This window comes from Oncorhynchus nerka, linkage group LG11 (genome assembly GCF_034236695.1).
Source record: "Oncorhynchus nerka isolate Pitt River linkage group LG11, Oner_Uvic_2.0, whole genome shotgun sequence".
Lineage (NCBI taxonomy): Eukaryota > Metazoa > Chordata > Actinopteri > Salmoniformes > Salmonidae > Oncorhynchus > Oncorhynchus nerka.
The window spans coordinates 47,396,699-47,422,950 of NC_088406.1; the positions used below are offsets into that span (position 1 = coordinate 47,396,699).

General features: G+C 42.8%; 1 protein-coding gene across 1 annotated transcript; it reads left to right on the forward strand.

Annotated features, from left to right (window-relative positions):
• Positions 1–26,211, forward strand: LOC115137014 (transcription elongation factor SPT5). The gene is made up of 30 exons (XM_029672994.2): positions 1–133; positions 518–624; positions 1,055–1,211; positions 1,318–1,383; positions 2,381–2,392; positions 9,186–9,255; positions 9,370–9,435; positions 9,553–9,618; positions 9,724–9,754; positions 9,855–9,923; positions 10,108–10,359; positions 10,468–10,557; positions 10,650–10,720; positions 10,829–10,934; positions 11,066–11,159; positions 11,274–11,410; positions 15,914–16,069; positions 16,193–16,339; positions 16,604–16,750; positions 18,696–18,821; positions 18,956–19,040; positions 19,221–19,331; positions 19,637–19,739; positions 19,860–19,987; positions 20,101–20,206; positions 20,556–20,714; positions 20,859–21,027; positions 25,101–25,304; positions 25,577–25,672; positions 25,812–26,211. Exons 2-30 carry the CDS (start codon positions 538–540, stop codon positions 25,950–25,952), a joined length of 3,252 nt encoding a protein of 1,083 aa, XP_029528854.1. The 5' UTR covers positions 1–133; positions 518–537; the 3' UTR covers positions 25,953–26,211.
• The last annotated feature ends 41 nt before the right edge of the window (positions 26,212–26,252 follow it).

A 26,252-nucleotide genomic window follows, 5' to 3' on the forward strand; every position in this document is an offset into this window, starting at 1 on the left:
GATTCGTACCCCTTCCAAATCTCGTGATTCTGTGTATCGGAGGAAGACGTGGAAGTGCAAAAAACACATCTACGTAAAACCATATTTTGTTTTGTTTTAGTTAAATCCACCCCAAGACGCCCGTTTTAGAAAGGTAATACATAACTATGCTTGGAATGTATTTATCAAAATATACTTGAAAATGTGGGTTGTTTGCTAGCTTAACGTTAGCTTGCTAGCGTGATCCGGAGGTTACTAGGCCTTGCCTTCTATCAACATTGTACATTCTCTGTATGGTTTCGGTGGTTTACATTATTTTCATAAACTAACTAACTACAACATGTATTGTTGGAGAATAACTTAGCTAAGCGTGTTATCCTGAAACATCCTTACTCCAGCTTTTTGGCTAACTAGTTAGTACAGTGCTAGTTAGCAGCTAGCAATTATTTTTTAAGTCTCGCCCAAAGAAGGACTGTTTGAACAGTTGACGTTTGTTAGCAAATTAAAATAAATGCGTTTTTCAACTCCGTCTCTTAAGAGGAGGCTGCTGCTCCAAGAATGTCGGACAGTGAGGACAGCGACTTCTCTGACAACCAGAGTGAACAAAGCAGCGAAGCCGAGGAGGTGGACAAAAATGAGGCAGAGGTAAGCTAGCGAACAAGGTTCTGGCTAAAACGGTATACTAGCAAACAACATTAAGCCGCCTTATCTAACTAACGTTCGTTAGGTCGGTCACAATCGTAGCATTATAATTCGTGTAAGATAGGGTTTTCAGCACTGTTATTACACACATAATAAATAAAGACCAAAGTAATGTAACAAGCAGCTAGCTATCTGTAACAGCACAGCGCTAACCTCGCGCTATCCAAAGTAACTAGCCTAGCTATGCATGGATGGACCTTGCACAGTTGAATGGGTGGGTGGAACAGATGCACCTGTGCATGCATGGCCCTCAATTTTCTACTGTATCCGAATTGATGCTAACAAATATCCTAGGTTGGCTCCAAATTGACATTGCAAGTTTCACTGCATTTGACAAAACTTGTGAGTGGTTTGAATTTTCCCCCCTAAATAGGAAGATGGGCAGGCAAGTTTATCTGGCAGTGATAAGGCAGCAGAAGAGGAAGGGGAAGACTTGGCAGATGAGGAGTATGACGAAGAGGAGGAAGAGGACGATGATGACCGTCCCAGAAAGAAACCCAGGCATGGAGGTTTCATCTTGGATGAAGCCGGTAAGCCAAATCTTCATTCTAATAATAGTTGTCCACATGTTCTTGCTCACCAGAAGGTTTTCATTGAATCTATCTGAAATTCTCCCTTTCCCTCTGGTTTGTTTAGATGTGGACGATGAGTATGAAGATGAAGACCCGTGGGAGGAAGGTGCTGAGGATATTTTGGAGAAAGGTGAGGTCACACATGCTGCCTTGTTTGAGGATATCTAACACCTAAGAGGGAGTTATGAATGAACAACGTTGGGGGTAGTTGTCTGTTGAGGAGGACTCAGTTCCTGAACTTTGTTGCGTTTAAATTATTAGAAAATAACTTTCCTATGGGTGGTGTGCAGATGCTTAGGCATGATGGATTAGTCTGTAGTATTGTTTGGATTCCAGAAGGGACGAGAAGCATTACAAGTACAATCAAAACATCTAAGCCCAAATTATTATATGTGAGAGTATTGACTGTTCTTCCTGCGCTAATAATTCCTTTTCTTGTGCATGCCTCCTTCAGTTAACGGTAAATCAATTCCAGATTTTCTGCTGTCTGTTTTCCTTGTATCTAATTAAATTGATTAGTTATATCTCATTCAACAAGTCACATTATGTTATAACTCCACCCACATTTCCGCACTACTGCACATCTAACGGAGCACAGATGGCAAATACATTATTGGGAACTCCTATAGTAACTGGACTACCTGTATGAAGTAATACATTAGTGTATTGTATTTGACAGCTGTGACCTATTTACTAGTCAGGAAAATATTGTAGAAATGTTGTTGGATGGTATGTTAACCTGACACCAGCAGAGTTATGACTTGTCAATAATCTGATCATGGTGTTCTAGGCACTTACATGATCAAAGAGGGAACCAAATGTGACCATTTGCCTGAAATGCTACCTGTTAGAAGAAAGCTAATATATGTGTGAATTAGCTAACTGATATTGTTTAAGCTTTTTGTGGCACATCAATCAGCCATATCACAAAGACTCACAATCATCCACAATACAATTATCCATAGTCTCATGTGCCATTTGGTCTAGTCTTATATCATCATTAATGTTTATTTTTTCCTTTAATTTGTTCCTACCTGTGCACTTGCCACTCTGTGTGCACATGACAATCTCATTTGGTTCTTAATGTGTGTTCCTCCCTCTACCAAAACCTGGCTGGCCTGGAGCAGAGGAAGCTGAGGGTAAGTGTTATCTATCTTCTTCCAATAGGAAAAAGACCCACCTAGCACTTGCGGCTAGACATACAGTGCATTCGGGAAGTATTCAGACCCCTTGACTTTTTCCTTATTTTGTTAGTTACAGACTTATTCGAAAATGTGATCCTCCATAATGACCAAGCAAAAACAGGTTTTTAGAAATGTTTGCAAATGTGTATATACAGTTGAAGTCGGAAGTTTACATACACCATAGCTAAATACATTTAAACTCAGTTTTTCACAATTTAATCCTAGTAAAAATTCCCTCTCTTAGGTCAGTTAGGATCACCACTTCATTTTAAGAATGCAAAATGTCAGAATAATAGTAGAGAATTATTTATTCAGCGTTTATTTCTTTCATCACATTCCCAGTTGGTCAGAAATTTACATGCACTCAATTAGTATTTGGTAGCATTGCCTTTAAATTGTTTAACTTGGGTCAAATGTTTCTGTTAGCCTTCCACAAGCTTCCCACAATAAGTTGGGTGAATTTTGGCCCATTCCTCCTGACAGAGTTGGTGTAACTGAGTCAGGTTTGTAGGCCTCTTTGCTCGCAAACACTTTTTCACTTCTGCCCACACATTTTCTGTTGGATTGAGGTCAGGGCTTTGTGATGGCCACTCCAATATCTTGACTTTGTTGTCCTTACCCCATTTTGCCACACCTCTGGAAGTAAGCTTGGGGTCATTGTCCATTTGGAAGACCCATTTGCGACCAAGATTTAACTTCTTGACTGATGTCTTGAGATGTTGCTTCAGTATATCCACATCATTTTCCTCCCTCGTGATGCCATCTATTTTGTGAAGGGTACCAGTCCCTCCTGCAGCAAAGCACCACACAACATGATGCTGCCACACCCGGTGCTTCATGGCTGGGATGGTGTTCTTTGGCTTGCAAGCCTCCCCCTTTTTCCTCCAAACATAATGAAGGTCATTATGGCCAAACAGTTGTTTGTTTTTGTTTCATCAGACCAGAGGACATTTCTCCAAAAAGTACGATCTTTGTCCCCATGTGCAATTGCAAACCGTAGTCTGGCTTTTTTATGGCGGTTTTGGAGCAGTGCCTTCTTCCTTGCTGAGCAGCCTTTCAGGTTATGTCGATATAGGACTTGTTTTACTATGGATGTAGATCCTTTTGTACCTGTTCCCTACAGCATCTTCACAAGGTCCTTTTTGCTGTTGTTCTGAGATTGATTTGCACTTTTCGCACCAAAGTACGTTCATCTCTAGGAGACACGTCCTTCCTGAGAGGTATGACGGCAGTGTGGTCCCATGGTGTTTATACTTGCGTACTATTATTTGTACAGATGAACATGGTACCTTCAGGCGTTTGGAACTTGCTCCCAAGGATGAACCAGACTTGTGGAGGCCAACAACTTTGTTTTCTGAGGTCTTGGCTAATTTCTTTTGATTTTCCCATGATGTCAAGCAAAGAGGCACTGAGTTTGAAGGTAGACCTTGAAATACATCCACAGGTACACCTCCAATTGGCTCAAATGATGTCAATTAGCCTGACAGAAGCTTTTCCAAGCTGTTTAAAGGCATGACTTAGTGTGTGTAAATGTATTTTCCACTGGAATTGTGATACAGTGAATTATAAGTGACATAATCTGTCTGTAAACAATTGTTGGAAAAATGACTTGTGTCATGCACAAAGTAGATGTCCTAACTAGAGGTCGACCGATTATGATTTTTTTTTAACACACCGATTATTGGAGGACCAAAAAAGCCGATACCAATTAATCGGCCGATTTTATAAATAAAATAAAAACTAAAATTATATTTAATAAATAAAATATATTTAAAAAATGTTTTATATATTTGTAATATTGACAATTACAACAATAATGAATTAACACTTATTTTAACTTAATATAATACATCAATAATAAAATCAATTTAGCCTCAAGTAGATAATGAAACATGTTCAATTTGGTTTAAATAATGCAAAAACAAAGTGTTGGAGAAGAACGTAAAAGTGCAGTATGTGTCATGTCAAAAAACTAACGTTTCAGTTCCTTGCTCAGAACATGAGAACATATGAAAGCTGGTGGTTCCTTTTAACATGAGTCTTCGATATTCCCAGGTAAGAAGTTTTGAGGTTGTAGTTATTATAGGCCTATTTCCCTCTATACCATTTGTATTTCATTAACCTTTGACTATTGGATGTTCTTATAGGCACTTTAGTATTGCCAGTGTAACAGTATAGCTTCAGTCCCTCTCCTCGCTCCTCCCTGGGCTCGAACCAGCAACACAACGACAACAGCCACCACATCGAAGCAGTGTTACCCATGCAGAGCAAGGGAAACAACCACCCCAAGGCTCAGAGCGAGTGAAGTTTGAAACGCTATTAGTGCACGCTAACTAGCCAGCCATTTCACTTCGGTCACACCAGCCTCATCTCGGGATTTGATAGGTTTGAAGTCATAAACAGCGCAATGCTTGATGCACATGGAAGAGCTGCTGGCAAAACACACGAAAGTGCTGTTTGAATGAATGTTTACGCGCCTGCTTCTGCCTACCACCGCTCAGTCAGTTACTTAGATGCTTGTATGCTCAGTCAGATTATATGCAACACAGGACACGCTAGGTAATATCATCAACCATGTGTAGTTAACTAGTGATTATGATTGATAGTTTTTTTTACAAGATAAGTTTAATGCTAGCTAGCAACTTACCTTGGCTTACTGTATTTGCGTAACAGGCAGTCTCCTTGTGGAGTGCAACGAGAGAGAGGCAGGTCGTTATTGCGTTGGACTAGTTAACTGTAAGGTTGCAAGATTGGTTCCCCGAGCTGACAAGGTGAAAATCTGTCTTTCTGCCCCTGAACGAGCCAGTTAACCCACCGTTCCTATGCCGTCATTGAAAATAAGAATGTGTTCTTAACTGACTTGCCGAGTTAAATAACCACAGGTGGACTCCAACCAAGTTCAAATATAGTATTTGTCACATACACATGGTTAGCAGATGTTAATGCGAGTGTAGCGAAATGCTTGTGCTTCTAGTTCCGACAATGCAGTAATAACCAACGAGTAATCTAGCTAACAGTTCAAAAACTACTACCTTATACACAAGTGTAAAGGGATAAAGAATATGTACATAAAGATATATGAATGAGTGATGGTAGAGAGCGGCATAGGCAAGATGCAGTAGATGGTATCGAGTACAGTATATACATATGAGATGAGTATGTAAACAAAGTGGCATAGTTTAAAGTGGCTAGTGATACATGTATTACATAAAGATGCAGTAGATGATATAGAGTACAGTATATACGTATACATATGAGATAAATAATGTAGGGTATGTAAACATTATATTAGGTAGCATTGTTTAAAGTGGCTAGTGATATATTTTACATCAATTCCCATTATTAAAGTGGCTGGAGTTGAGTCAGTGTGTTGGCAGCAGCCACTCAATGTTAGTGGTGGCTGTTTAACAGTCTGATGGCCTTGAGATAGAAGCTGTTTTTCAGTCTCTCGGTCCCAGCTTTGATGCACCTGTACTGACCTCGCCTTCTGGACGATAGTGGGGTGAACAGGCAGTGGCTCGGGTGGTTGTTGTCCTTGATGATCTTTATGGCCTTCCTGTGACATCGGGTGGTGTAGGTGTCCTGGAGGGCAGGTAGTTTGCCCCCGGTGATGCGTTGTACAGACCTCACTACCCTCTGGAGAGCCTTACGGTTGTGGGCGGAGCAGTTGCCGTACCAGGCGGTGATACAGCCCGACAGGATGCTCTCGATTGTGCATCTGTAGAAGTTTGAGTGCTTTTGGTGAAAAGCCGAATTTCTTCAGCCTCCTGAGGTTGAAGAGGCGCTGCTGTGCCTTCTTCACGATGCTGTCTGTGTGGGTGGACCAATTCAATTTGTCTGTGATGTGTACGCCGAGGAACTTAACTTACTACCCTCTCCACTACTGTTCCATCGATGTGGATAGGGGGGTGTTCCCTCTGCTGTTTCCTGAAGTCCACAATCATCTCCTTAGTTTTGTTGACGTTGAGTGTGAGGTTATTTTCCTGACACCACACTCCGAGGGCCCTCACCTCCTCCCTTTAGGCCATCTCGTCGTTGTTGGTAATCAAGCCTACCACTGTTGTGTCGTCCGCAAACTTGATGATTGAGTTGGAGGCGTGCGTGGCCACGCAGTCGTGGGTTAACAGGGAGTACAGGAGAGGGCTCAGAACGCACCCTTGTGGGGCCCCCGTGTTGAGGATCAGCGGGGAGGAGATGTTGTTGCCTACCCTCACCACCTGGGGGCGGCCCGTCAGGAAGTCCAGTACCCAGTTGCACAGGGCGTGGTCGAGACCCAGGGTCTGGAGCTTGATGACGAGTTTGGAGGGTACTATGGTGTTAAATGCTGAGCTGTAGTCGATGAACAGCATTCTCACATAGGTATTCCTCTTGTCCAGATGGGTTAGGGCAGTGTGCAGTGTGGTTGAGATTGCATCGTCTGTGGACCTATTTGGGCGGTAAGCAAATTGGAGTGGGTCTAGGGTGTCAGGTAGGGTGGAGGTGATATGTTCCTTGACTAGTCTCTCAAAGCACTTCATGATGACGGAAGTGAGTGCTATGGGGCGGTAGTCGTTTAGCTCAGTTACCTTAGCTTTCTTGGGAACAGGAACAATGGTGGCCCTCTTGAAGTATGTGGGAACAGCAGACTGGGATAGGGATTGATTGAATATGTCCGTAAACACACCAGCCAGCTGGTCTGCGCATGCTCTGAGGGCGCGGCTGGGGATGCCGTCTGGGCGCGGCTGGGGATGCCGTCTGGGCCTGCAGCCTTGCAAGGGTTAACACGTTTAAATGTTTTACTCACCTCGGCTGCAGTGAAGGAGAGTCCGCATGTTTTGGTTGCGGGCCGTGTCAGTGGCACTGTATTGTCCTCAAAGCGGGCAAAAAAGTTATTTAGTCTGCCTGGGAGCAAGGCATCCTGGTCCGTGACTGGGCTGGTTTTCTTTTTGTAATCCGTGATTGACTGTAGACCCTGCCACATACCTCTTGTGTCTGAGCCGTTGAATTGCGATTCTACTTTGTCTCTATACTGACGCTTAGCTTGTTTGATTGCCTTGCGGAGGGAATAGCTATACTGTTTGTATTCGGTCATGTTTCCTGTCACCTTGCCCTGATTAAAAGCAGTGGTTCGCGCTTTCAGTTTCACACGAATGCTGCCATCAATCCACGGTTTCTGGTTTGGGAATGTTTTAATCGTTGCTATGGGAACGTCATATTCAACGCACGTTCTAATGAACTCGCTCACCGAATCAGCGTATTCATCAATGTTGTTTGACGCATTACGAAACATATCCCAGTCCACGTGATGGAAGCAGTCTTGGAGCGTGGAATCAGATTGGTCGGACCAGCGTTGAACAGACCTCAGCGTGGGAGCTTCTTGTTTTAGCTTTTGTCTGTAGGCAGGGAGCAACAAAATGGAGTCGTGGTCAGCTTTTCTGAAAGGAGGGCGGGGCAGGGCAGGGCCTTATATGCATCGTGGAAGTTAGAATAGCAATGATCCAAGGTTTTACCAGCCCTGGTTGCGCAATCGATATGCTGATACAATTTAGGGAGTCTTGTTTTCAGATTAGCCTTGTTAAAATCCCCAGCTACAATGAATGCAGCCTCAGGATATGTGGATTCCAGTTTGCAAAGAGTCAAATAAAGTTTGTTCAGAGCCATCGATGTGTCTGCTTGAGGGGGAATATATACGGCTGTGATTATAATCAAAGAGAATTCCCTTGGTAGATAATGCGGTCGACATTTGATTGTGAGGAATTCTAAATCGGGTGAACAGAAGGACTTGAGTTCCTGTATGTTGTTGTGACCACGTCTCATTAACCATAAAGCATACGCCCCCGCCCCTCTTCTTACCAGAAAGATGTTTGTTTCTGTCGGCGCGATGCGTGGAGAAACCAGCTGGCTGCACCGACTCCTATAGCGTCTCTCCAGTGAGCCATGTTTCCGTGAAGCAAAGAACGTTACAGTCCCTGATGTCCCTCTGGAATGCTACCCTTGCTCGGATTTCATCAACCTTGTTGTCAAGAGACTGGACATTGGCGAGTAGAATGCTAGGGAGTGGCGCACGATGTGCCTGTCTCCGGAGCCTGACCAGAAGACCGCTTCGTTTGCTTCTTTTACGACGTCGTTGTTTTGGGTCGCAGGCTGGGATCCATTCCGTTGTCCTGGGTGGAAGGCAGAACACAGGATCCGCTCCGGGAAAGTCATATTCTTGGTCGTACTGATGGTGAGTTGACACTGCTCTTATATTCAGTAGTTCTTCTCGACTGTATGTAATGAAACGTAAGATGACCTGGGGTACCAATGTAAGAAATAACACGTAAAAAAAACAAAAAACTGCAGAGTTTCCTAGGAACGCGAAGCGAGGCGGCCATCTCTGTCGGCGCCGGAAGTCACATCTCAAGGATGATCAATGGGAACAGGATGCATCTGAGCTCAATTTCAAGTCTCATAGCAAAGGGTCTGAATACTTATTTATAAAAGGTATTTCTGTTTTTTATTTTTAATGCATTTGCAAACATTTCTAAACTTTTATCGCTTTGTTGTTGTGGGGTGTTTGTAGATTGAGGGAGACATTTAATCAATTTTAGAATTAAGGCTGTAGTGTAACAAAATGTGGAAAAGGGGAAGGGGTCTGAATACTCTCCGAATGCACTGTAGGTGTAGGTTCTTAAAATACCACTTGTTTGAACTGAAGGAAACTTTTACGTTCAGTCTTATACGTTAAATTGTTTTTTTGTTTGATTTATGAGTCTGCTTTACTCTTCAGTGTCCAACATTGACCATGTGGTCCTGGATGAGGATAACTCTGGCTCCCGCAGGCTGCAGAACCTCTGGAGGTAATTTGTTCTAATGGGCTACGAGTGGCTAGGCTTCTTTCCATTGATATTTCAGTTGTTACTATGCAGAGATGTGTTCTTGAAGTCTGACATTTGAATGTTTGGATGTTTCAGAGATTCCAGAGAGGAGGCCTTGGGGGAATATTACATGAGGAAATATGCCAAGCAATCTGGAAATGAGTGAGTATTTTCACAGTAGTAATCTGTCGAAATAGTTGGCCCAAATTTGTTTCAGAATTGATTTGACCTGTTGACCTGATCCCCTTGACTGAGATATTGTTTTTGATTTCCCTTTAGTTTTCCCGGGGGTTCTGAGGAACTGTCTGATGACATCACCCAGCAGCAGCTGCTCCCTGGTGTCAAGTATGTATCACTTCACCAAAATGGGAAATAGATTTTTAGTTGACTACAACAATCCAAAATATAATTTTTCTCAATGTTCTTGGTATTATATTTTCTTTTTCAAAGGGATCCTAATCTTTGGACAGTCAAGTGTAAGGTATGGAGCTTATATTTTTGTGTAGGTAGAAATCTAGAAGTTCAGTACACAATTATACTTTTTTCCCCCTATGTCATGCAACATTATTTTGCCATTACAGATTGGGGAAGAGAGAGCAACTGCCATTGCGTTGATGAGGAAATTCATTGCCTATCAATTCACAGAAACGGTATGTCCCCGCCCTCTTTCTCTGCATGGATATGTTCCATGTTTTAAGATGCTAATGTTTGCATTTAGTGTTTTATATGATTGATCGATTGATAGCCTGTACATCTCTTGTAGATCAAAAATAAAATTGGAGCTTTGACAACCTGTGAAACTGTTTTAATTTCCTATACACCATTTCTACTCAGCCCCTCCAAATCAAGTCGGTAGTGGCTCCCGAACATGTCAAAGGTTACATCTATGTAGAGTCGTACAAGCAGACTCACGTCAAAGCTGCAATTGACGGAATAGGCAACCTGAGGATGGGCTTCTGGAACCAGCAGATGGTTCCCATCAAGGAGATGACAGACGTCCTCAAGGTGGTCAAAGAGGTGACCAACCTCAAGCCCAAGTCCTGGGTCCGACTCAAGAGAGGCCTATACAAAGATGACATCGCCCAGGTACGCATGAAACACATCGTGGAAGACAAAGGTGTGAAATGTATTTTGAAGACATAGGTAAATATCCTTATCATATTCTTGAAACATACATGTATTCTCCTCCTTCAGGTGGACTATGTGGAGCCCAGTCAAAACACGATATCACTGAAGATGATTCCCAGGATAGATTTGGACAGAATCAAGGCCCGGATGAGCATGGTAAGCAACAGCAGCACTCTTGTCACCACCTGTCTACTCACCACTCTCCACTTTGATATCCCCTGACACTCTTCTTGTTGTCTGTCTCCCAGAAAGACTGGTTTGCAAAGCGGAAGAAGTTCAAGAGACCAACCCAGAGACTCTTCGATGCAGAAAAGATCAGGTACAAAGAAACATGTCTTAAAGACCATCATTATTGGGGATTTGATTACGCTATCATAAATGGGTAAGATTGTTTCCTCAGTTACTTCCTGACTGTGTTTTCTTCCAGGTCACTTGGTGGGGATGTCAGCCATGATGGAGACTTCATGATATTTGAAGCTAACCGCTACAGCCGCAAAGGGTTCCTCTTCAAAAGCTTTGCCATGTCTGCTGTGGTAAGACGACCACGTTGCCTCAAAACCACTATTTTATTGGCCATTTGTTGACAACCCCCAAAAAAACGGGGCAGAAAAGTGGTCTTCGTTATCTGTACCCGTGGCCCAGTCTCTTTTATCGTCTTTTACAGATCACTGAAGGAGTGAAACCCACTCTGTCGGAGCTGGAGAAGTTTGAGGACCAGCCAGAAGGCATTGATCTGGAGGTGGTGACTGAAACCGCAGGTAACAGCCATTACTAAAGCATATTCAGGACATGAGATTTGGTATTTACTTTCTGGTTTTCATTTACATGTGTATCTGTTTTTGTAAGAGACATGTCTTGTTGTGTGACCACAGGTAAAGAGCGTGAGCACAACCTCCAGGCCGGGGACAATGTGGAGGTATGTGAAGGGGAGCTGATCAACTTGCAGGGCAAAATCCTGAGTGTGGATGGCAACAAGATCACCATCATGCCCAAGCATGAGGACCTCAAGGTAATGGCAAGCGCCAAACAGGCGACTACATTGGGAGGACATTTCACATTCGTCCTACTAGATTTGGGCCTAAATTCAATTGTTTGGAAACACATTGGTTAGAATTATCAAAACAGTACATAATGTTCTGTAGGGTTTCAACAGAATTTAGTGCAGATATTCTCATGCCCTAAAGTAAGATATTCAGTCTACATGTTGTTGAAAGCAACACAAAGGCAAGGACCCTGGGTCAAGCCATTACAAGCCAAATTCTTGTTTTGCATAGGAATGATGTGTTGTTGTTTATTATTCTAGCCACATGAATTGGAATTTAACGAGAACTACCACTATAAACCAGGGGTTTATAAATTTAAGGACCGATATTTGTCAAAATCGGCATCAATATGGGGCCAGAAAAAAAGGCACTTTCCAAAGTCCATTATAATTTCTGCATACTTTCTATCCATTTTTAGACGTTCAAGTGTAGCCTGGATTTTGTTTTTCAAAATAATCATTTATAAGGATGCACCAATGTGGTGCATTTCCATTTTATGGCCTTTTTAACTATTCTAGCACATACTGCAACCAAGTTTCTATTTTTGTTTTTACAGATAATAAGAAAATATGTGAAATTACTTTAATATAGGAAAGGTGTAAATTGTTTTATTTGCATCAAAGTGACTGAAATGCATTGTAAAGTTCAGGAAAACATCGGGAAGCTCATCAGGTAATAATTGTATGTATATAAAAAGATAATCTGCCTTGCATTCAATTGCGGTTTTGTCACAGTCCTTTCAAAAGTGTCCTGCGCGGCTTGTGAGTGTCGTAGAGGAAAACAGAAGACAGTGTTCCTGAGTTCTTCCAACCGTTCAAACACTAGAGCCAAAATCTGCTAATAGCAGACAAGTTCTATAAACTAAGCGGCGCAATCAGCTGACTACAGACAAGCCCTTTAAAAAATATATATATAACAAATCCACCGCAGGCTGCATTTAATTGGCTTGCGGGCCAGATCCTGTTTCAGCCAAGTCAAATAGCCTGCAGAGGAAACTGGATTTCCTACTATTTGTGACAAATTGAGTATGTAGTATGCTTATTGGTCATAGTATGGATATAGTTTGTATGCCAAAAGTTCCTGGATGTCCAACTACAATCACCAAAATATGAAGTATACAAGCAGTGGACACTTTCTGTGCTTTTAGGGCCAATATTGCAAATCTTCAGAAAATGGGTGTGGCTTCACACTTTTTTCAGATTTGAAGAAAAAGGCGGAAAATATGCAGCCGAAGTCCGACTAGAGGATATACAAATTCATTGCATATCAATATAATGAAGTAATTACTTTTCAAATAAGTTACGTTACACTTTATGTTGGCTGACAATTGGTTAGCTTCGCTAGCCTTACGAACAGCATAGCATAGCATATCATTACAGCAGCTATATGTACCAGTATGTTAGCTAGCTACCTAATGTTAGTTAGTTAGTTAGTTGGCTACTAATACATAAAACTTGCCAGTATATTAACTATATGCTATCTAACTACCCAACATATATTGTCTTGATTATTCATGTATTTCTTAGTATACCTTAGTGGTATAGTGGTTGTGCGTTCTCAATGGACATTGTTAATGAAGTCGTAAGATGTCTAGCTAGTAATGTGTTATACTTACAAGCTAGCAAGAAGTTGCATAGCAACAGCATCAACTTCCGGTAGACAAGTACACTCAACTGAAAGGATACTGTTTGTTTACGGTATACTAAAATGAAAGTGTATAGTATGTAGTATACAGTATGTTACTATGGGTATTCGAACACATCTAATGAATGACCCGGGGTCAAGCGGTTACAAACCAGGGCCCAGATTCACAAAACCTTAAGAAGATTCTTCTTACCTGCCATGTTTTCCTTAACTATATGAAGAAAGTTAAAAGTTGCTATTCCTCAATTAAGTTTTATTTTTTCCCTATGTTTCTTCCTAATAAAGAAAAGAAAATAGGATTCTTATGTTTTAGGATTTGTTATTGGAAATGTACTTAACTTTAGGACAGCTAAACCCTTGTCTTCTAACAACTGGATATTTTTGTAGCCATTAACGTTTTGTTACGCCAATGCCACAGACAGTTGGCTACCGGACATTTTAAATACAACAAGAAAACAAATTAAATGCATGTTATGTAGCTAGCTAGTGTTAAATAGCTAGAGTTAGCTTGTCAATTTGCAAAGAAGAACTTGGCTAACTTAGCTAGCTAACTTACCGGTCACGCAGTCCTTCTACCACTGTCTCGCCAATCATGGACAACAACACCTCCTCCAGCTGGTCCACATGAATGGTCGATTACCCCCCCCCCAGTCTTCTTCTACTCCTTGCTTCTGTCAGCTCCCTTCTTAGCTGCCAACTTTTTTACAGCGTCACTGTCCCTTGCCATACCCCCGATGGCAGAGACAGAATCGGCTTCTCTCGGCCATCCTCTTTTTGGTCTCTGCAGTGACCCGCAGTTATCGAGTCTCCCCAACAGCAATCTTTCCCTGCTGCTATTTTCTCGACCCATGTCGTCAAGCTCTTGTTTTGCTGAAGATTTCTTGCACTTTCCTTGGTTTTCCATTTTTATTTGTGATATGGCTAGTCTTATGGCTATAATCTGGGGGGGAAAAGTGTTTTTGTTTATAGTTTGCGAGCCCAAATTTTTTTTATTTTTTATATATATATTCTCGAGACATAAAGCAGATTAATAAATGGAAATATCTACACTTCATTATAGTGGGCCAAAGCCTATGTTCCCTGTCACATAGGCTTATTTATTGGTTCCAAGCACGTCACTAATGTCAATGCCACAAAGAAGATATTTCCGAAGTTCTTAGGAAAGATATTTACGAAGCTCCTAAGAACTATGAATTCCTAAGCACATTTTGAGGAATTGCACTTATGAACTTCTTATTTTTTTCCTTTTAACTTCTTAGGTATTTTTCTTAAATAATGTTTTGTGAGTCCGGTCCCAGATTATTTTTTGCATAGGAAGGGTTCAAGTTTTCAAAACAATCGTAAATCGGTATTTTTGGATACCGATTTGGCCTTCTTTTCTTTTTTTACACCTTTATTTAACTAGGCAAGTCAGTTAAGAACACATTCTTATTTTCAATGACGGCCTAGGAACGGTGGGTTAACTGCCTTGTTCAGTGGCAGAAAGACAGATTTTTACCTTGTCAGCTCGGGGATTCAATCTTGCAACCTTACAGCTAACTAGTCCAACGCTCTAACCACCTGCCTTTCATTGCACTCCACGAGGAGCCTGCCTGTTACGCGAATGCAGTAAGAAGCCAATGTAAGTTGCTAGCTAGCATTAAACTTAAATTATAAAAAACAATCAATCATAATCACAAGTTAACTACACATGGTTGATGATATTATTAGTTTATTTAGCATGTCCTGCGTTGCATATAATCGATGCGGTGTGCATTCGCGGAAAAAGGACTGTCGTTGCTCCTACGTGTACCTAACCATAAACATCAATGCCTTTCTTAAAATCAATACACAGAAGCATATATTTTTAAACCTGCATATTTAGTTAAAATAAATTCAGGTTAGCAGGCAATATTAACCAGGTGAAATTGTGTCACTTCTCTTGCGTTCATTGCACGCAGAGTCAGGGTATATGCGATAATAATAAACGTTTTGTTTTCGAAATGATAGTTTCCGGATTCGACCATATTAATTTCTGTGTGTTATGTCATAATTAAGTCTATTATTTGATAGAGCAGTCTGACTGAGCGATGGTAGGCAGCAGCAGGCTCGTAAGCATTCATTCAAACAGCACTTTTGTGCGTTTTGCCAGCAGCTCTTCACTGTGCTTCAAGCATTGCACTGTTTATGACTTCAAGCCTATCAACTCCCGAGATTAGGCTGGTGTAACCGATGTGAAATGGCTAACTAGGTAGCGGGGTGTGCGCTAATAGCGTTTCAAACATCACTCGCTCTGAGACTTGGAGTAGTTGTTCCCCTTGCTCTGCATGGGTAACTCTGCTTCGAGGGTGGCTGTTGTCGATGTGTTCCTGGTTCAAGCCCAGGTAGGGGCGAGGAGAGGGACGGAAGCTATACTGTTACACTGGCAACACTAAAGTGCCTATAAGAACATCCAATAGTCAAAGGTATATGGAATACAAATGGTATAGAGAGAAATAGCCCTATAAATACTATATTAACTACAACCTAAAACCTCTTACCTTATCGGTATCGGCTTTATTTGGTCCTCCAATAATCTGTATCAGCGTTGAAAAATCATATTCGGGCGACCTCTAGTCTGGTGCTATTTATTAGTCAAGCCACATAAACTGGAAGTTAGAGAGAAATACCAGCAACATAACATCAGAGCATGATGAAGACATTAGGCTTCCCAGAAATGTGGGACGGATAGAATTACAGGATCAACACATTCACGAGGCAACCAGACATTCCCACTGTGTTCTGTTCATTCTGAACGGCACTGATGCAAAATAATAGTTTGTCATTGATGCCTGGTCTGTGTGCAGGATCCTCTGGAGTTCCCGGCCCACGAGTTGAGGAAGTACTTCCGTATGGGTGACCACGTCAAGGTGATAGCAGGCCGCTACGAGGGCGACACCGGCCTCATCGTACGTGTGGAGGAGAACTTTGTCATCCTCTTCTCTGACCTCACCATGCACGAGGTAAGCAACGTCACATTATTGGACTCTGATATCAACTTGTTTGTTATAATGATGTTTTTGCATAATTCTCATGTAACTTCAGTGAACCATTATCAATGTTACGGGGGTGTGTGTGCTCTACAGTTGAAGGTCCTGCCCAGGGACTTGCAGTTGTGCTCTGAGACGGCATCAGGGGTAGATGCCGGGGGCCAGCACGAGTGGGGGGAGCTGGTCCAACTGGACCCCCAGACCGTGGGAGTTATTGTCAGGCTGGAGAGGGAGACATTCCAGGTTGTTATCCTTAATCTTCCAGAAATAATCAGGTTCAGATCTAGGCAAATTCTTTTATAAGCGATTGGGTATGTGGGCTTAGAGTCATGCCTGCTGGAAAGATGTTTTGTCCCATTTCATCTGTTCTTGGAATGGGTACTTGTGTGATATTGCGCAATTTTAAAATTGGTTCCTTGTGTAACGTATATTAAATTGTGACAGATGAGTCTAAATCCCTGAGAATCCCTATAGGGCTCACACATGTATTCCTCCTCTTCTCCCCAGGTCCTCAACATGCATGGCAAGGTGCTGACAGTGCGTCACCAGGCAGTGAATCGACGGAAAGACAACCGCTTTGCCGTGGCACTGGACTCTGAGCAGAACAATATCCACGTCAAAGACATCGTCAAGGTCATCGACGGGCCACACTCGGTAAGATTCACGACCACAGTTCTGCTTTCTGTAGGTCTAAACTCATAGAAAATGTATTTCTCAACTCCAGCTATAGTAGGGCCCTATAAAATTGATGCGGAAGAACGCGGACGGAATCACGGAATCCAGACATTAACACGTAATTCAACAATATTTCAAAATGTATATGTTGGTAGGAAATCAAATAAACGTATTGAACTTATTAGAACACTTTATTAATTTGCCTAAGATGATCATGAAACATTAACAAAATGCATCAATGATTCTTACTTTCTGAAGAGTGAACACAGAATTGCCTCGATCTGTGAGTGTGTTTGTCTACAGCACCACTTTGTGTAGCCGTTAGCGATGATGCTAATGAGAACCGGGTTCTGGTAGATGGAAAAGATTTCCAGAAAACCTTAATTAAATGTTAACTACAAAGTAGTCTGTCTACCTGGCAGAATAATCCTAATTATTTGCATCATTCTAGTGGCGAGTTGTTTAGCAAAGTCTGCAATCACACGTGTGCTATAGAAGCACTGCTAACCAAACGTCTGCAATCACACGTGTGCTATAGAAACACTGCTAACCAAACGCCTGCAATCACACGTGTGCTATAGAAACACTGCTAACCAAACGTCTGCAATCACACGTGTGCTATAGAAACACTGCTAACCAAACGTCTGCAATCACACGTGTGCTATAGAAACACTGCTAACCAAACGTCTGCAATCACACGTGTGCTATAGAAACACTGCTAACCAAACGTCTGCAATCACACGTGTGCTATAGAAACACTGCTAACCAAACGTCTGCAATCACACGTGTGCTATAGAAACACTGCTAACCAAAAGTCTGCAATCACACGTGTGCTATAGAAACACTGCTAACCAAAAGTCTGCAATCACACGTGGGCTATAGAAACACTGCTAACCAAAAGTCTGCAATCACACGTGGGCTATAGAAACACTGCTAACCAAACGTCTGCAATCACACGTGTGCTATAGAAACACTGCTAACCAAACGTCTGCAATCACACGTGTGCTATAGAAACACTGCTAACCAAAAGTCTGCAATCACACGTGGGCTATAGAAACACTGCTAACCAAAAGTCTGCAATCACACGTGGCTATAGAAACACTGCTAACCAAACGTCTGCAATCACACGTGTGCTATAGAAACACTGCTAACCAAAAGTCTGCAATCACACGTGTGCTATAGAAACACTGCTAACCAAACGTCTGCAATCACACGTGTGCTATAGAAACACTGCTAACCAAACGTCTGCAATCACACGTGTGCTATAGAAACACTGCTAACCAAACGTCTTCAATCACACGTGTGCTATAGAAACACTGCTAACCAAACGTCTGCAATCACACGTGCGCTATAGAAACACTGCTAACCAAACGTCTGCAATCACACGTGTGCTATAGAAACACTGCTAACCAAACGTCTGCAATCACACGTGTGCTATAGAAACACTGCTAACCAAAAGTCTGCAATCACACGTGCGCTATAGAAACACTGCTAACCAAAAGTATTTTGCAGTTGCACACTTGAGGTAAAGAGCATCTGTACCCAAAAATGAAAATTCCTTAGATTTTCCCCAGGTGTTAAATGTGGTTTCCTGACTTTGTTTTGGACTTAGTGCGAGGATCTGAAAACTGGAAAATGTCATTTGGGAGGAACCTAAACGGAATTAAGCAAAAAAAAATCATATTTTCTAGGGCTCTACTATTGGCCTCATCTAGGTTTGGCTACTGTACTTTAAAAGCCCGTTTCTTCCCTCATTTACAAATTTGGAGGAGTTGGCTTGAAGAGCCTTTTCATGCTCAAAATGGGACTGTATGTTGAGTTTTAGGCCATATCGCCCCATCTCGAGCTGTTTTTCTATTTGCAAGAGGTACGATTAGCATGAATAGATTGTTAGCATATAAGTGGTGTGTGGTTTGTTTGCCAGGGGCGTGAGGGGGAGATCCGCCACATTTTCCGAGGCTTTGCCTTCTTGCACTGCAAGAAGCTGGTGGAGAACGGGGGCATGTTTGTCTGCAAGACACGCCACGTGGTGCTGGCCGGGGGCTCCAAGGTCAGTCTCCCACTCGCTTTCACTGCATCACCACTTTTACATCACGTTCAAGTCTTCCATCTACTCTTAACCTTCTCCAGTGGGACCCATCAGAGGTGTTGTTGACATCTGATTCTTCCATTCTTTGGCTATAGCCCCGAGATGTCACCAACTTCACTGTGGGAGGCTTCGCGCCTATGAGTCCACGCATCAGCAGCCCTATGCATCCAGGTGGTGGTGGTGAGTAGAGTACAGCTCAGCTCACAGAGATCATGTGTTGATAGACCCAGTCATCATAAACTGTTTATTGCACAGCTGTTGTTCATTTGTAGATATTAGGGAACGGACTCTTAGTGCAGGATACAACACTAAACTACTATCAGGCCAGAAGTCTTAAACAACCCCTGTCCTCTACTTCAGGCCAGCAGCAGAGGGGCGGTGGAGGTGGAGGACAGATGGGGCGTGGCCGGGGCAGAAGGGACAACGACCTGATTGGACAGACCGTCCGCATCTCCCAGGGACCATACAAGGGTAATGCTGCGTTCATAACATCTCGTAAATTAGTATATATCAGCTTACAACTGGGAAAAATCTGCTTGAACTCCTCTTCTGGTAATTACTAGTGGGAAACACATTTATCATCTCTGAGCTCCGACTTCTCCCACATGCTGAAATCTGACATCGCATACTATTGAAATGATCTCAGTAACAGCATTTTCGGTAGCAAATGATCAGAAAAATATTATTTTATTTAAAAAAAAAAAAAACATTTTAATAATAACCTTCTTATTCACATTGGGGTATCTTTTGGCTTAACCGGTGCCATTATTTCCCAGGGTATATTGGAGTGGTGAAGGACGCCACAGAGTCGACAGCCAGAGTGGAACTGCACTCGACATGCCAGACCATCTCTGTGGACCGACAGCGTCTCACCACAATGTTTGTTCACATCACATCACTGTTTTTTTACAGTGATATATTGTGAATTCAGTTTTATATTAATGCAGTATTTCACCTTTTGAGTGTTATTGAGTGTTGATGTGTTTTTGTTACATTCAGGGGAGCGAAGCGGCATGGAGGAATGACTTCCACTCACGGACGCACCCCCATGTACGGTTCCCAGACCCCCATGTACGGGACAGGCTCCCGTACCCCTATGTACGGCTCTCAGACCCCCTTACACGATGGTGAGACGCAAACCCCCACCAAGGGAATACCTCTATGGACCTCCGTCAGAATATATACCCCCATGACCTGCAGTAGAGCTTGTTCTCATTGTGGTGATTCTTGTTCCCCACAGGGAGCCGTACTCCTCACTACGGCTCGCAGACGCCGCTACATGATGGGAGCAGGACGCCGGGGCAGAGCGGAGCGTGGGACCCCAACAACCCCAACACACCGTCCAGGTAGGCTACACGTCCTGGAGGCCCAGCTTGTGTTGTATAGGGCTCTCTCTGTCATGTCAAAGCAAAGTGTCTTGTGTCATATGCCAACCATATGGGTAGTGTACACAAGTACAATGAAAATAGAGTTCTTGCCAGCTCTCCTCTCAACAATGTTTCAGCTTCAGAAAAATATTCAATGAAAGATTAGTAGAAAAAATAAATCCATGGTTGATAAGGGTTTGTTGGTCTTGGCCTTTTGTGTCAAAGTTGAATACAGCTTTTGTCTGTACTTACTACAGATCCTGAGAAGATGTTTCCCTAATAGGATGATTTTTTGGAAGCAGTCTTTAACCTGTTCCTCTGGTTTCAGGGCGGATGACGACTATGAGTTTGGTTATGATGACGAGCCCTCCCCGTCCCCTCAGGGCTACGGGGGCACGCCTAACCCCCAGACCCCCGGCTACCCAGAGGTGCCGTCACCCCAGGTCAACCCCCAGTACAACCCCCAGACACCAGGCACCCCAGCCATGTGAGACACACACACACACAATATTTTTGGTTGTTTCCTGTCGTCTTCAATGTCTCTAGGCCCCTTTTACAGTGGCGATCAACTGCTCAATGTGGATTTGATTTTCTCTGTCCTAGCCAAGTCCACTGTGTGTGTGTTCCTCAGGTACAACACAGAACAGTACTCGCCGTACGCTGCCCCCTCCCCACAGGGCTCGTACCAGCCCAGCCCCAGTCCTCAGAGTTACCATCAGGTGGCACCCAGCCCAGTGGGCTACCAGAACACACACTCACCAGCCAGCTACCACCCCACCCCCTCACCCATGGCATATCAGGTAAGACCCACCACGCTTGACATTAGCTTTTTAGCCACTTAGTAGTATTTTTAAAGTTTTTTTTTTTACTTAACACCATTTCTACGTCACTGTATGATGCAAGGAACCATTTTACAAAATAAAATGAATGTATCAGACAAATGTATTCAAGCCTGTCTCAAAATACAACACTGCCCCTTCAAGGCTCCCCTGGAGGATGGTGGGCCACGCCTGGTAGCCTATGAAAATATTGGAACATAACATTTACAACCAAATACATTTTATGTCTTTATAAAATAATTCCCTCTAGTGCTTGAAATTAAGGGCGTCGTCCCTGGAACGAGAAAACATGACCAATCCAAAATTCATATAACCACTTTTTTTTAAAGCAATAAGGCTGCTGCAACCGATCAAACCGTTTAGCTTAAAATGTTGATAGAAATGTTGATGGCTGTAGGCTACACATGAATATTCCAAAGTGCAATTGGTGGGAAAACACCGTTCTCAAACGCACACCGCACTCGCAAGCGTTTTCACGTGACAGAGAATATCCATTAGAAATTAAGAGGGGGGGGATCTAAAGGTGCAGCAACTAGCATGGGTTACTAATATGACCAGGATTGTGCCTTTGGCTGCTTGACAATAACATAAGTTAAATTGGAAAACAATGGAACATAGGACTAAGCTTCTTTGAAACATGTTAAGACATGCTTCATCAAATGACATTAAACTTCCAGGTTTTAAACAATTAATTTTATTGTTAAATAGTTTTAAAAATGTTGACCGCATTGCTCAGATTCAAGTTGGGTGATGTGCGGTGTGCAAAAAGCACTGTCCTTCACTCTCCGGTCTTGTGATGACTTGATCCGAACAAATCATGCCCGTCAACAGAATCAAGCCTTTAGGCGTTCATTTTTATTATCCTTCGTTATGTTTGTCAAACATGACTGGTGTTTAGCCTATATTTATCTAATTAGAAGTGTCATTAAAGTTTGGCAAAAATGTTTGCCACCTCCCTCATGTCAGCATCGGTTTGGACATGAAGTTGTAGCCAATCTGCATATCACCTACACTTTGGATATGTAAGCCTTTTTCTTTATTTATGTACAGTACTTGTCAAAAGTTTGGACACACCTACTCATTCAAGGGCTTTTCTTTATTTTTTACTATTTTCTACATTGTAGAATAATAGTGAAGACATCAAAACTATGAAATAACACACATGGAATCATGTAGTAACCAAAAAAGTGTTAAACATATCGAAATGAGGCCTCCCGGGTGGTGCAGTGGTTAAGGGCTGTGCCACCAGAGACTCTGGGTTCGCGCCCAGGCTCTGTCGTAACCGTCCGCGACCGGGAGGTCCGTGGGGCGACGCACAATTGTCCTAGCGTCGTCCGGGTTAGGGAGGGTTTCGCCAGTAGGGATATCCTTGTCTCATTGCGCACCAGCCACTCCTGTGGCGGGCCGGGCGCAGTGCACGCTAACCAAGGTTGCCAGGTGCACGGTGTTTCCTCAGACACATTGGTGCGGCTGGATTCCGGGTTGGATGCGTGCTGTGTTAAGAATCAGTGTGGGTTGGTTGGGTTGTGTATCGGAGGACGCATGACTTTCGACCTTCGTCTCTCCCGAGCCCGTACGGGAGTTGTAGCGATGGGACAAGATAGTAGCTACTAACAATTGGATACCACGAAAAGAAAAAGGGGTAAAATTTAAAATACAATAAAAATATATAATTTTTTTTAAACATCAAAGTAGCCGCCCTTTGCCTTAATGACAGCTTTGCGCACACTTTGCATTTCTGGACTTAGTCTTTTACCAAATAAGGTAAAATACTACCACTCCTACCTTGTCACAATACAACTAATTGGCTCAAACGCATTAAGAAGGAAGGAAATTCCACAAATTAACTTTTAAGAAGGCACACCTGTTAATTGAAATGCATTCCAGTTGACTACCTCATGAAGGTGGTTGAGAGAATGCCAAGAGTGTGCAAAGCTGTCAAGGCAGCACTGCCTTGACAGCTTTTTTTGGTTACTATATGATTCCATATGTGTTATTTCATAGTTTTGATGTCTTCACTGTTATTTTACAATGTAGAAAACAGTAAAAAATTAAGTAAAACCCTGGAATAAGTAGATGTGTTCAAACATCTGACTGGTACTGTATATGAAAAATAGATTTGAATATTATTCCATTGTTGGCTTCTCTGATCAAATTCTGATTGGAGTAATTGTTTGAAATAGTTTTTGTCAATTTGGACAACTTAAATCTACACAGAGTTTACAAAATATCCGTGACGGACTGACCAGGTGAAATCATTGATCCCTTAATTGATGTCACTTGTTAAATCCACTCCAAACAGTGTAGATGAAGGGGAGGAGATGGGGTAAAGAATGATTTGAAGCCTTGAAACAATTGAGATATGGATTGTGTATGTATGCCATTCAGAGGGTGAATGGGCAAGACAAAAAAAAAACGAATGTGCCTTTTGAATGGGGTATGGTAGTAGGTGCCAGGCACAGCGGTTTTAGCCTTCCTCAAGCTTCCCACAATAAGTTGGGTGAATTTTGGCCCATTCCTCCTGATAGCTGGTGTAACCGAGTCAAGTTTGTAGGCCTCCTTGCTTACACATGCTTTTTCAGTCCTGCCCACAAATTTTCTATAGGATTGAGGTCAGGGCTTTGTGATGGCCACTCCAATAAATTGACTTTGTTGTCCTTAAGCCATTTTGCCACAACTTTGGAAGTATGCTTGGGGTCATTGTCCATTTGGAAGACCCATTTGCGACCTAGCTTGCGACTAAGCTTTAACTTCCTGACTAATGTCTTGAGATGTTGCTTGAATATATCCACATAATTTTCCTTCCTCATGATGCCATCTATTTTGTGAAGTGCACCAGTCCCTCCTGCAGCAAAGCACCCCCACAATATGATGGTGCCACCCCTGTGCTTCACGGTTGGGATGGTGTTCTTCAGCTTGCAAGCCTCCCCCTTTTTCCTCCAAACATAGGGATGGTCAGACCAGAAGACATTTCTCAAAAAAGTACGATCTTTGTCCCCTTGTGCAGTTGCAAACCGTACACTGGCTTTTTTATGGCGGTTTTATGGCTTCTTCCTTGCTGAGCGGCCTTTCAGGTTATGTTGATATATATGACTCGTTTTACTGTGGATGTAGATACTTTTGTACTTGGTTCCTCCAGCATCTTCACAAGGTCCTTTGCTGTTGTTCTGGGATTGATTTGCACTTTTCGCACCAAAGTACATTCATCTCTAGGAGACGGAACGTGTCTCCTTCCTGAGCAGTATGACGGCTGGGTGGTCCCATGGTGTTTATACTTGCGTACTATTGTTTGTACAGATGAATGTGGTACCTTCAGGCATTTGGAAATTGCTCCCAATGATGAACCAGATTTGTGGAGGTCTACAATTGTTTTCCTGAGGTCTTGGTTGATTTCTTTTGATTTTCCCATGATGTCAAGCACTGAATTTGAAGGTAGGCCTTGAAATACTTCCATAGGTACACCTCCAATTGACTCAAATGATGTCAATTAGCCTATCAGAAGCTTCTATAGCCATGACATATTCTGGAGTTTTTCAAGCTGTTTAAAGGCACAGTCAACTTTGTGTATATAAACTTCTGACCCACTTGAATTGTGATACAATTTTTGGAAAGAGTTGCTTGTCATGCACCAAGTAGATGTCCTTACCGAATTGCCAAAACTATAGTTTAACAAGAAATTTGTGGAGTGGTTGAAAAACGAGTTTTAATGACTCTAACCTAAGTGTATGTAAACTTACGACTTCAACTATATGTGTGTGTATGTGTATATATATATATCAGCTATAGTTTTTAAGTGTTTTCCTTTTAAGGTGTCTAAGTAAGATTTGAAAATAAAACTGATCAGAGAGCAGCCTTTTATTTGATCCCATCAGTATGGACACATGCTCCAACAACTATGCAAACGTTCTCTCTGCGTGGTGTTTTGAAAAAATGAGCGGCTGCTGTAGGAACGATGCGTCGGGTAAAACACTCTTAAGCCTAAGTTCCATCGCAAGAATCCCGGCTTTGATCTTTGTCTCCTACTGTCCACCCAGGCCAGTCCGAGCCCCAGCCCGGTAGGCTACAGCCCCATGACCCCCGGCGCCCCCTCCCCGGGCGGCTACAATCCCCACACCCCCGGCTCCAACATCGACCAGACCTCTTGCGACTGGGTCACCACCGACATCCTGGTGCGCGTTAAAGACACCTTCCTGGACAGCCAGGTGGTTAACCAGACAGGCATCATTCGCAGTGTCACGGTGAGTAGCAAAGATCACACCACCTCTCCACGTTGTTATTATTATATTATATATTGTTATTATAGTATAAACACATAGGAGACCGGTTAAATTAGACCCCACCCCCCCCAGGTTAGACATATAGGGGATCTCATGTCTCATTCGAGGGGGCTGAGCCCCCTTTACCCGTCTTAACCATGTGTTACGTTGACGAGTTTGTTCTATCAAACACAACATGAATGCTCTGAATCATGTACTCCATCGTTGACTTGATGCATCTTCTCCTTCCTCAGGGTGGCATGTGCTCCGTCTTCCTCCAGGACACAGAGAAGGTGGTGAGCATCTCCAGTGAACACCTGGAGCCTGTCACCCCAACTAAGAACAACAAGGTAAGGCTTCTTCTCAAAACAACACCCCTTTTGAGCTCACAGGGGTCTGGGGAAACTGGGCAGTGCATAGATGCATGGTTCTTTGGGTTCATAAGGCCCTGGCTGCTCATGGTGTGTTGTCTGTGGTGCTTCTCTCCAGGTGAAGGTGATTCTAGGGGAGGACCGCGAGGCCACGGGGATCCTACTGAGTATCGACGGGGACGACGGCATCGTAAGGATGGAGCTGGATGACCAGCTGAAGATTCTCAACCTCCGCTTCCTTGGCAAGCTGGAGCTCTGAGCCATCACACTCCAACCTCACGCCCTCACTGCAAAGCAGCGTCACTCAAAACAAGCAGAATATGTGCCCCCATGTTCACTATCAAAGATTAAAGTGAGAAATGTTTTTTCATTTAGTCAAATGTGTGGTCTTAGTGAAATCCCATCGGTTTTTAGTGCTCTGTGATTGTAATTTTTTGTCTTGCTTTACATTTTTTGTTTAGAAACTACCTTTTGGGTGAGAGTATACTATGTCAATAAATGTGAACTGTTTCAATGTGTGGTGTCTTTAAAAACATTGTGTTTTGTATATAGGTAACAA

Bases quoted from the DNA above. Each gene is read 5' to 3' on its own strand.
- LOC115137014 (XM_029672994.2), top strand. From the start codon at position 538: ATGTCGGACAGTGAGGACAGCGACTTCTCTGACAACCAGAGTGAACAA. The intron at 11,411-15,913 runs GTAATGGCAAGC...GTCTGTGTGCAG, and splicing joins CCAAGCATGAGGACCTCAAG to GATCCTCTGGAGTTCCCGGC. The intron at 20,715-20,858 runs GTGAGACACACA...TGTGTTCCTCAG, and splicing joins ACACCAGGCACCCCAGCCAT to GTACAACACAGAACAGTACT.